The following is an 11867-nucleotide window of genomic DNA, read 5'->3' as shown; positions in this document are numbered from 1 at the left end:
TGTCTCTCAGCCTTGCTTCATATTTTTTCATGGCACTTGTCAGCTCCCACGTGCTGTGCTGTTTGTCTTCTCTCAATCTCCCCCTCACCTTAGCCGGCCCTTCTTTCACCCCTGTTATATGATTAATTTTTGCCTTTTCCTGTACCTAGAACCTGGCAGATGGTTGGTGCTCAAGTATTTGGGTGAATGGACCACACAAATGGATGTGAATGTGTAGAAGGATTGGGATATTATGGGAAGAATGCTGGAATTCTGGCCACTTGGGTTTTGGAAGTTCAGGAATGAGATAAGGATATATGGGATGAAGGAAAAGAAGAACAAAAGGGTTCATTGGTTCAGGAGTGTGTGTGCTGCTTTTATTATTTATTTATTTATTTTCCTTCTTTTATTATTTTTAAAAAAGAATTATTTAATTTAGAATTATTTAATTTTAAATTTATCATTATTATTGTGTTAATATGCTACAGGGCATGTGCACTCACCAGAGAGAGAGGGGGAGAGGGAAAGTGAGAAAGCAAGCCATCAAAGTCTGGGACTTGAATCGCAGTTGGCCATACAAAACTCCAGCACCTTAACTATCATGCCACCTGCTGGCCCCTGTTTCTTTCATTTTAATAGTCAAAACTATGATCACTTTCGTTTTGCTACATTTAATTTTTAAAAATGTAGGTAGAAGTTGCAAGGACAGTCATCCATCTATTTTTCCCAAGGTCTTCCAACTAGTTAACATTTTGCTGCATTTATTTTCTCTCTTTCTCTCTGTGTTTGCACATTTTCTATGTCTCTTTCTGGTCAGCCTTTAGGGGCTGTTCTGGGGTCAGCTGCTTTCTCTATTTTGCCCCAGTGGAGTTGGGGCTGAGCCTGAGCTGCAAAGCCTGCAAAGCTGCCTGCTTAGGAAGTAAGGGCTCTGGGTCAAGCAGTCCTTTGAAAAGGGGCAATGGGGGACCAGCAGTTAGCGTAATGGCTATGTCGCTGGACTCCCACGTAGTCGACCGCGGTTTGAGTCCCGGACCCGGTGGCTTAAACTCACGCCGGGCGCGTGTGCGTACGTGCCCAAGATCCCGAGAGGAGAATGGAGGAGAAGGGATTGCGGCGTGGCCATCCCCCCTGAGGGGTGATTTCCTGCTTTCTATCTCTCTGTCTCTCTCTGTCTGTCTGGCGAGCGCACGCGCCCTATAGCAAAAACCTCTCACACATCAAAGCCACCTTTGTATGGAGTCTATGTGGATCCAGGTTCGTGAGTTTATAGAACCTTTCTCCTTTTAATAAACCACACTATCTTTAATTTACTGTACCTTTGATTTCTTATCTGTAAAATGGATCTTTGACTATATTGTCTTCTAACTTTAGGTTTCTTGGTGACATTCTTATGTATAGGCCAGGACTTGAAAGTCCAAATGCCTCGAGGGCCCAGGCAGATATCTGAAATGGGTAAGACCATTGAGTAGAAGGTAAAAGGACAGGGATCCCTAACCTCTGGCCAACAGATGAATACTGGTCTGTGGCCCGTAAGGATCTGACCCCGTAGCAGGAGGTGAGCGGTAGGTGAACAAGGGAAGCTCCTTTCATCTAGATTTACAGCTGCTCCCCATCACTCATATTACTGCCCAAGCTCCGCCTCCTGTCAGATCAGCAGGCCCATCTGTCTTACAGGAGCACGAACTCTGTGGTGAACTGTACATATGAGGGATCTAGTGTGTGCTCCCATAAATCATCCTCCTCTTCCCCCTGCAGAAAAAATTGTCTTTCATTGAAACTGGTCCCTATTGCCAAAAATGTTATGGTGTCTAATGGTAACCAGAGGGTTTGAGAGATTCAAATTAAAGTCGTAATGAAAGAGGTGGCCAAAGAAAGTCTATGGGACCACCAGACCATGACACCTTATTTTAGGTACTTTTTTTCCTGGAAATGTTAAGTCATTCCAATTATCAGCATGTCGTCTTGCTATATTACAATGCCTGTGGACTCACTGGCCTTTTTTTTTTTCATAAGAAGTGTAACTAGGGACCAGCAGTTAGTGTAATGGCTATGTCACTGGACTCCTATGTAGTCGACCGCGGTTCAAGTCCTGGACCCAGTGGCTGGGCGTGTGTGCGTGCATGCCCAAGATCCCGAGAGGAGAAGGGATTGTGGCGTGGTCATCCCCCCTGGGGGGTGATTTCTCACTTTCTGTCTCTCTGTTTCTGTCTGTCTGGCGAGCACATGTGCCCTGTAGCAAACAAACAAACAAACAAACAAAAAACCTCTCCAAAAAAAAAAAAGAAGGTGTAACTGGAGAAGGTGGATGTTAGGGGTGAGTTGACCTGAGCATGCCAAGATCCCGAGAGGAGAATGGAGGAGAAGGGATTGCGGCGTGGCCATCCCCCCTGAGGGGTGATTTCCTGCTTTCTATCTCTCTGTCTCTCTCTGTCTGTCTGGCGAGCGCACGCGCCCTATAGCAAAAACCTCTCACACACACAAAAAAAAAACAAAAAAAAAAAAAAAAAGAAGAAAAGGGGCAATGGGACGTCACAGGTTAGTTTGATGTGATGTTTTGGTTATTTCCCGTGTATAAAGCGAAATCTGGTCTTTGGCTTGTTTGTCAAAGCCACACACACTTTGTATGGAGTCTATGTGGATCCAGGTTCGTGAGTTTATAGAACCTTTCTCCTTTTAATAAACCACACTATCTTTAATTTACTGTACCTTTGATTTCTTATCTGTAAAATGGATCTTTGACTATATTGTCTTCTAACTTTAGGTTTCTTGGTGACATTCTTATGTATAGGCCAGGACTTGAAAGTCCAAATGCCTCGAGGGCCCAGGCAGATATCTGAAATGGGTAAGACCATTGAGTAGAAGGTAAAAGGACAGGGATCCCTAACCTCTGGCCAACAGATGAATACTGGTCTGTGGCCCGTAAGGATCTGACCCCGTAGCAGGAGGTGAGCGGTAGGTGAACAAGGGAAGCTCCTTTCATCTAGATTTACAGCTGCTCCCCATCACTCATATTACTGCCCAAGCTCCGCCTCCTGTCAGATCAGCAGGCCCATCTGTCTTACAGGAGCACGAACTCTGTGGTGAACTGTACATATGAGGGATCTAGTGTGTGCTCCCATAAATCATCCTCCTCTTCCCCCTGCAGAAAAAATTGTCTTTCATTGAAACTGGTCCCTATTGCCAAAAATGTTATGGTGTCTAATGGTAACCAGAGGGTTTGAGAGATTCAAATTAAAGTCGTAATGAAAGAGGTGGCCAAAGAAAGTCTATGGGACCACCAGACCATGACACCTTATTTTAGGTACTTTTTTTCCTGGAAATGTTAAGTCATTCCAATTATCAGCATGTCGTCTTGCTATATTACAATGCCTGTGGACTCACTGGCCTTTTTTTTTTTCATAAGAAGTGTAACTAGGGACCAGCAGTTAGTGTAATGGCTATGTCACTGGACTCCTATGTAGTCGACCGCGGTTCAAGTCCTGGACCCAGTGGCTGGGCGTGTGTGCGTGCATGCCCAAGATCCCGAGAGGAGAAGGGATTGTGGCGTGGTCATCCCCCCTGGGGGGTGATTTCTCACTTTCTGTCTCTCTGTTTCTGTCTGTCTGGCGAGCACATGTGCCCTGTAGCAAACAAACAAACAAACAAACAAAAAACCTCTCCAAAAAAAAAAAAGAAGGTGTAACTGGAGAAGGTGGATGTTAGGGGTGAGTTGACCTGAGCATGGTATTCATACTTAAGCCATTCTCCTTACCCTAAAACCCACAGACCTCCACACATACTTACACACATATCCTCTTACCCCACCACACACACACACACGCAGTGCATGTATGCAAGCATGGTCTTTGCTTCCTTTCTCTGGGACTCGTCTAGCTGCTGGACTGTGTATTCCTCACCAACGGGAACACCTGTCACTGTCATTCTGTGTCCTTGCCAGATTGTGCTAAAACCAAGAATGGTCCTGACGTGCCTGAGAAGGAACAGATCTGGATTCTAATTAGAGCCCTCCTGGAACTAGGTGTGTGTAATTGAGCTGCTTGCTCCATGCAGTGCCTTCATTTTCTGAACTGTAAAGTGAGCATGGGAGACTCAGTTGATGATGTTCAGCCTGGGTTCTGCAGGGTCCCCATCAGGGACCACTCTGGGGGACATGGGGACCAACAGAGTGGGATTCTTCTTGTACCTTTATCTGAGCAGCTTGGCTTATCTCTCGGTTTCACTCTTTACTAGGTGTCTGATTCTGTCCCAGTTTCTTTCTCTGCTAAGTGGGCATAACATCACCCCTCTCATAGACTTGTCATGGTAGTTAACTGGATCATAAAAGTAAAGTGATGAATAGAGGAAATGACATTATAAGGTATGGTAGGCAAGTTAATGGCCCTCCAAGAGATGTCTCACCCTAATCCCTGGAGCCCATGAATGTTGTCTTACAGGGCAAAAGAGACTTTATAGTGTGATTCGATGAAGGAGTTTCAGATGGGAGACTGTATCCTAGATTACCCTGGGCATAATATGCAAGGGTCTTTAAAAGACTAGCGAAAGAGACTCTACGTACCTGGGAATGTGAGCTGCTAGATGTAATTTGTCTATCAAAAAGAGTTCTGGACTTGGCAGCTCGCTTTCTCACTTTCCTTCTCTCTCTCGGTCAACTTCAAAAAAATAAAATAATGTCCATGAGTAAAATTAAATAAAATAACTCTTTAAAAAAAGAGTTCTGGAATCTAGTATGATTCATGAAGAATCCTGTATTTTAAATTTAATCAGTGAGAAAAGTACATGTATTTAGTATTTCATTTTTTTAACCTACAAAATGAGTTATGTTTCACTTTTCTTTCCAAACCTAGGATTATATTAGAGATCTTTAAAATATTTATGGAAAATAGATCTTATAAAAGCTTGCATAGAATTTTTTTGCACCAAAATAAACTTGCTCTTTAACTTGATTTTTCCATGAAATTTTTAATTACCAGAGACTAAGAGAGACAGAGAGAGAGAGAGAAGACTCCAGTGGGGCATGGTCATGCCACAGTCCTTTCTCCATTTTTCTAACCTATCAGGATTTTGGTCATGTAGGCACATGTTTCTGGCATACTTTTTTCATGCTTTTGGGCTGGAATTTGAGCTACAGTTGACCACACGGGATCTGGCTTCCTACACGTAGCACATAACCACTGTACTGCCAGTCTGGCCCTTTCCATAATGTTTTTGAAGTATCTTCAGAAAAAACTAAATTTTTTCTTTTTTAAAATTTGCTTTAGGGCATGTGACTCTCTGGAGAGAGAGAGAGAGAGAGCCCCCCCCCCCTTCCCCAGAGAGAATGGCCATGCTGCAGTTCTGTCTTTGGGAGGATGACCATGCTGCAATCCCATCTCCTTCATTCTCTTCTGAGGATTTGGAGCATGCACGCACGCGAGATCAGTTCTGTTGTGGCTTTTCTAGCACATGTCTCTGAGTGCCTATGTGGAAGAATTTATCCTTGCAATTTATCTAGGAGGGAAATTTCTGGGTTGTAGGATATCATCACACTGACTGGAAAATGCCAAACTACTTACAAAGTAATTAATCATAGCCCGCCATGTAAGGCCCACACGTGGAGTCCACCACTACTTGGAGATGCCAGACTTACTAATTTTTGCCAACTGAATGAGTGTACTGAGGTTTCTTAAGGTTTTAATTTTCTCTTTTATGATCACTGATGAGTTTGAACACCTTTTCATGTGGGTATAGGCTATTTGGATTTCCTCCTATTCCTTTTATGAAGTGTCTATTCAATCTGTTGCCCTTACTTTTTTATTGGCATTTCTGACTTACCACATTGATGTGTAGTAGTCATTTTACCTTCTGGGTGTGCACCTGTCTTCACTCCTTTATGTCTTTAAACTTTTAACACAGTTTTCAATCCTTCTGCACTATTTTCTAAATGTAATCATTCTAAAACTTAGTGGCTTAAATAGCACTCGTGTTTATTGGGTCGCCGGAAAAGTCATGATGAATTTTTACATAGAAAAACATAAAAAAAAAAAATACGTCATGACTTTTCTGATGACCCAGTATTTTAGTCTGGGCTCGACTTACTGGGCAGTTCAGTCTCCTCCGAACTCTCTCAACATGGCATGACTGAGCTCACAGTCTTTCCACAGCCAGCAGATGAGTCTGGGGTTGTTCACAGGAAGGACAGAGGGTTTTAAGAAAATTGAGCAGAGGTGTGCAAGGTCCCTTGAGGTGGAGGCCCTGAATCCACAGTCTTTCCCCGTATTTTTTTTGTTGTTGTTGTTGTTACAAGGCCATTCCAGATTCAGTGGGTGGGAAAATAGAGTTCAGCTCTCTGTGGGAGGAAATGCAAAGTCATATTGCACACAGATGTGCCGACGAGGAGTGGAGAATGTCCTGTGCTTGCGACCCAGCCTGGAGTACATTATGGTTTGTGCTTCTTCATACTCCAGAGGGAGAAAATTACAATCTTCTTGTCATATTTAGATCTTTTCAGTGTTTTTTGTTTTTTGTTTTTTTTTTTAAACAGAAAAATAATTTGAGACTAGCAAGATAAATGAAAATTAGAGGAAAAAGAAAGTTCTTCAAATGTTGAGAGTGGGTCCAAGGACTTGAGAGAGTGAGAGTGGGACATATTGGCAGTGGGAGAGTCTGTACGTGTGTGAGTGCAGTGGGCCCGTGGGAAGTCTCTGACCCTTCAGCTCAAGTTGGTGTGAACCTAAAGCTGCTGTAAAAATAGTCTGTAAAGCAACAGCACAAACAGGACAGTGGATGAAAGCTGGATTGGGAGGATGCAACTTGTGCTAGAGGGTACCTTGCAAGTCATTATACTTAATGATTAAGGGTAATGATTTGGTTAAAAAAATGAAATAGCAGGATCAGCAGTTGGCCTAATGGCTATGTCACTGGACTCCCATGTCGTTGACCGCGGTTCGAGTCCCGGACCTGGTGGTTTAAACTCACTCTGGGTGGGTGTGCATGCATGCGTGTCTAAGATCCTGAGAAGAAAAGGGATTGCAGCATGTCCATCCTCCTTGAGGGGTATTTCTCCCTTTCTGTCTCTCTGTCTCTTGCTGTTTTTCTGGCGAGCACACATGCCCTATAGCAAAATCCTCTCTCTCTCAAAAAAAGGAGCATTTTCTAATGTAAAAATTAGCATTTTTTGGGTTTTCATTCCTTGTTAACCATAATACAAAAAATAAAAAAGAGAAAATTGTCTCTGTTGTCTCACTATTTTAATAAAAACAATGTTTAGTTTTTTAAAAAATAATTATTTATTTAATTTTATTTATTCATTCATTCATTTTCATTTGACCAGAGAAAGACAGACACATAAAGAGAAGGAAAGTGAGAAAGCAAGCCACTGGGTCTGGGACTCAAACTGTGGTTGGTCAAGTGGGAGTGTCCAGTGCCTTGACCACCACGCCACCTGCTGGCTCAACAATGTTTAGTTTTTATATTGTTTAGTTTACTTTATTGTCCGTGCTTGTTTATTATGTGTGAGTATGCTGAGTAGCAGTTATAGATTTCATTTCAGTGTTTATAGCTTTTCTACCTACTTGGCGTGAATGCTTAACATACTGTGACTCTACCAGTCTTCCCTGCACTGAGACAGTGGATCCCCTTTGTGGATGCAGGAGTTTGTGATCAGCTGCTTAGAAAGAGCTTTAGACCAGGGCGGGACTGTACACTGACCAGGGCATGGACTTTGGACAAGTGACCCTGGTAAAGTTACACCTTCATTGTTGTCATAGGTGTGCAACTATATGCAAAGTACTTAACGTCTCCAAACTTTATGTCCTTTGTAAAGTAGGATAGTAATGTTTATATTATATATCTCTTGAAGATATTGAGTAAGAAAAAAATATATATGGTATGGTGCACAGCTCATAAGATAAATGTTGGCCTATATTAGCAGTAGGGTCTTGCATTATTCTTTTAGCCAGGAAATGAAGTGTGAGGAGGGATCAGGTAGTAGCATGGTAGTAAATCATGGCACTCCGAGCGGCTGACTCCCAAGGGAAGGTTCTGGGTTTGCATAGGGAGACCTCCCTGGGTACTCTGGGCATGTGCATCCCAGTGAGTGGGACTGGCCGAGGCTTTGGGTGGACCATCCTGACAGGCTCCTGTTGGAGTGTTGTCTTTCTGTATCTCTGTGTCTCTGGCTCATGGAAGAGATAAATAAGTACACTTAAAAAATTAAAAAGAAAAATGAGGACACCTATAAGTAGATATTTGCAGAATTAATTCTAGTACCTGACCTGGCCTTTAGTTACTTCCCTGACACTATTTTCTATATTTTCTTTTCTTTTCTTTCTCTCTTTTTTTTTTTTTTTTTTTGAGAGGTTTTTGTTAGATTGCATGCGCTGGCCAGAAAGAGAGAGACAAAGAGATGGAAAGTGAGAAATCACTCCCCGGGGAGATGGCCATGCTGCAATCCCTTCTCCTCTATTCTCCTCTCGGGATATTGGGCACGCACGCACACGTGCCCAGCATGAGTTTAAGCTGCTGGGTCTGGGACTTGAACCACGGTCCACTACATGCGAGTCCAGCGACATAGCTGTTATGCCAACTGTTGGTTCCTCTTTTTTTATTTGAGTCTCGTGGGTGTCTCTTGCTGGGGTGGTTATTTGGCAGTGAGTGAGGAGCACCTGGTTGGCTGACCTCAAGCTTTTGAGACCCGTATGTTTGAATTAATGGCAGGGAACCAGATTGCATCAAACCCTGAGAGGCTCTGTCGGGGGCCGGTGTTCCTGATCCCAGCCTGAACTACAATATCAGACAAGTTTGGACCTGAGTGAGCTGAGGAGGAGAAAATGCTTTAGGGAATCGTGTGCAGTAGTCAGACCTGAGGAAGAAGATGGGGTGGGGAATCATCTCTGGCACCTGTTCCATGCTAGAATGTGGAATAGAAAACGGAGGCAATGCAGAGTGTGTCAGGCTGGGGATAATGGGTCTGTGGGCAAAGGAGCTGGGTCAAGCCTTCTCAGAGCCCTACCGTTTACCAATTCCAGGTGGAATCAGTTTTTTCTCAGCATTGACTTAAAATAAGTCCTTTAGGGGCCAGCAGGTAGTTAAGGTGCTGGACTCCCACATGGCCAACAGCAGTTCAAGTCCAGGACCTGGCAGCTTGAAGGTCACTCTGAGTGTGTGTACATGCATGCCCAAATTTCTGAGAAGAGAATGGAGGAGGGATTGCGCCAGATCCCCTGTGCGGGATGCTTTCTTTCTTTATCTCTCACCGTCTCTTTCTGGTGAGGACATCTGCCCTGCAACAAAAACCTAAAACAAGCAAACAAAAAACCAAACTAAACAAACAAAAAACAAGCCACCTAGTAATCACTCTATCTTTTTTCCTAGGTCTTTCAGCAGCCCAGCGCAAGTTTGCTCATTCACTCAGAGACTTTAAATTCGAGTTTATCGGTGATGCAGAGACTGATGATGAACGCTGCATAGGTACGGGAAGTGAGGGTTGGGCTGCTTTTCTTTGCTGTGGTCACCCAATAATTCTTCTCCTCTTCTTACAGATGCTTCCTTACGTGAGTTTTCAAATTTTTTGAAGAATTTGGAAGAACAGAGAGAAATCATGGTGAGTTGAAGGGCTGTGAATAAGTAAGATTTCAAAGAGGGGCAGTATAGGCCTCAAAGCTGGTTCTGGCAGAAGGTGTGGTATATTAACTGTGGGTGTGGGAGTGCATTGATTGGGAAGGGGTTGAGGTCTCAGGGGCCCTGACTTCTGGTCTCATGATGGTGTTCACCTTGGCAGGTTGTGGAGGAGTTTCTAGACCGTTAGACCCAGGTCCTGGGTCTTCCTGTGTATAGTGGAGGGCTGTGAAGCAGTGTTTCCCAGCTTTTATTTTGTTAGCAGTGAAGCACTTATTTCCATAGACTCTCATGCAGAACCTTAATACATGGAGATGAAAGAGCAAAGGTTATAGTAAGGCAGTGGGACAGCAGGGTGAGGGTAGAGCTCAGTTCAGACTTTGGTAGATTTCTAGGACGTGTGGACAGGGAGAAAACTCAGGCCTGGATATCTTCAAGATCCCACTTTGCATTGCGATTCGGGGTCAGAGCAGTGATGAGAATAGCAACCGGTGCTCCACTGACCACCAAGAGTGGATGATCTTTCTGAACATATACTCAGCAGTGAATCTGAGGGATACTATTTTTCATTTTTCTGATATTCTTTCATGAAAATAAGAGACAGAAAAAGACAAGCACCTTCAACAGGGTCTCACAGCACAATCTCCCCGCCACCTCCCAATTTCCCCAGCCAGCCAGGATCACGGGAGTGTGCATGGTGCGTACAGGTCATCTGGGGAACCAAACCCGTGACCTTTCATATGGGTTCATCATCTCTTGAGCAGTGCACTGTCACTGTGCCATCAAGCTGGCTCAGTATTGGTCCACTTTCTTAAAGGCTTGCATTGGGACCTGCATGTGACGTAATAGTTAAGGTGCTGGACTGCCACATGGTTAACCGTGGTTTGAGTCCTGGACCCAGTGTCTTGAAAATCACGCCAGCCATGTGTGCTTGTGTTCCCAAAATCTCAGGAGGAGAAGGGAGGAGAAGGTATTACAGTGTGGCCATTCCTCCAGGGGGGAGGGGTGTGTTTCTCACTTTGCCTTTCACTGTCTCTCTTTGTCTCTCTCCAGCAAGAGACAGAGAGCCCTATGACAGGAAAAAAAAGCCTTAAACAAATTTAATGGAAATAAAGTATGAGTTTATTTTGTGCAAAAATTTTTGAAATTAATGCTTAATTTTTAAATGTTTGCTTTCCATGAACTTATTGAGGACCCCTTGTACATTAACTGTTAGGTTATCGAAAAAGCCATGATTTGTTTTTCTATGCAAAACTGCATCATGACTTTTCTGACAACCCAATATAATCTCCCAGATGATGACTGGTAAGAGTTTGGTCCTGGTTTTGGCTTGGGGTGGTCCTGGCTTTGGCTTGTGAAAATTGTAGTAGACACAAAGGTAGGGAGAGGACACTGGTTTAGATTATTTAAGAAGTGGCAGAGGGCTAATCCTCTGATGCAGGGGCTAAACATTGTGCATAGGGAGCCAGATCTCACATGGCTGACTGTAGTTCAAATCCTGGCCCAGGTGGCATGACAATTATGCTGGGTATGTGTGCATGAGTGCTGAAAATCCTGATGGGAGGGAGGAAGTGGAGGAAAAGGGACTGCAGTGTAGCCACACCACATTGGAGGTATTCTCTTTTTCTCTTTCTTGAGTACATGGACCTCTGGCTAGGAAAAAAAATAAATAAAGAAAAGGCAAAGACATGTGTTCTCTGAAAGCTCTAATAAAATTTGTACCATTCCCCAAGTTCTGAGATAATTTTTGTATCTTGTAACTACCAGAGGGAGAATATGGAGACACTAATTCTGTTAGGTTTTTCTGGCACATGCTGACAGATTCAGACATTGTTCATGTGGTCCTGTAGTCACTGATTTTTCAGCTCCATAGAAAGATAACATATGAGAGGTAAAAATAGTGCCTTGACGTCACCTTTCTACTACATGTGTGGGTGTGTGAGTTGGTGATGTTCCTGGTATCAGTGTTTTGGTCGTCAGCTCTCTTTGATGATTAGTTGTGCTTCTCTGGGAGCCTGAGCATTCAGCAGATATTCGTTGAACTCCTTTTATGTTCCAGTTGCTGCTTGAACATGTGGAGGCAAACAAACAAGGTCCCTACCTTCTCAGAGATTGCATTCTAGGAAGGGGAAGTGATACATAAATACACATCATCAGGCCATGACTTAAGGGTGAGGAGCCAGAGTTGGGTACGGCAGTGGCAGTAAAACTAGAGAGGTGAATGTTGACAAGCATTGCTGGTCTTTTTAGCAGAGGACCAGGTGAGACATCATCCTGGTGTCTGGAGAAAGAGT

The 11867-nt window shown here is 43.6% G+C and overlaps 1 protein-coding gene across 2 annotated transcripts in view; it reads left to right on the top strand.

Annotated features, from left to right (window-relative positions):
• Window positions 1-11867, top strand: part of ARHGAP10 (Rho GTPase activating protein 10) — a 366526-nt gene that overhangs the window by 96484 nt on the left and 258175 nt on the right. For both annotated transcript variants that reach the window (XM_027769930.1, XM_006143418.3), the window contains exons 2-3: window positions 9331-9426; window positions 9498-9559. In XM_027769930.1, the coding sequence (XP_027625731.1) occupies window positions 9331-9426; window positions 9498-9559 (158 nt within the window). The remainder of the gene's footprint in view (window positions 1-9330; window positions 9427-9497; window positions 9560-11867) is intronic.

This window comes from Tupaia chinensis, unplaced genomic scaffold (assembly GCF_000334495.1).
Source record: "Tupaia chinensis unplaced genomic scaffold, TupChi_1.0 Scaffold000098_1, whole genome shotgun sequence".
In the NCBI taxonomy this organism is placed as follows: Eukaryota; Metazoa; Chordata; class Mammalia; order Scandentia; family Tupaiidae; genus Tupaia; species Tupaia belangeri.
Note: the sequence above shows the minus strand (reverse complement) of the source record. Positions and strands in the feature narration are given on the sequence as shown.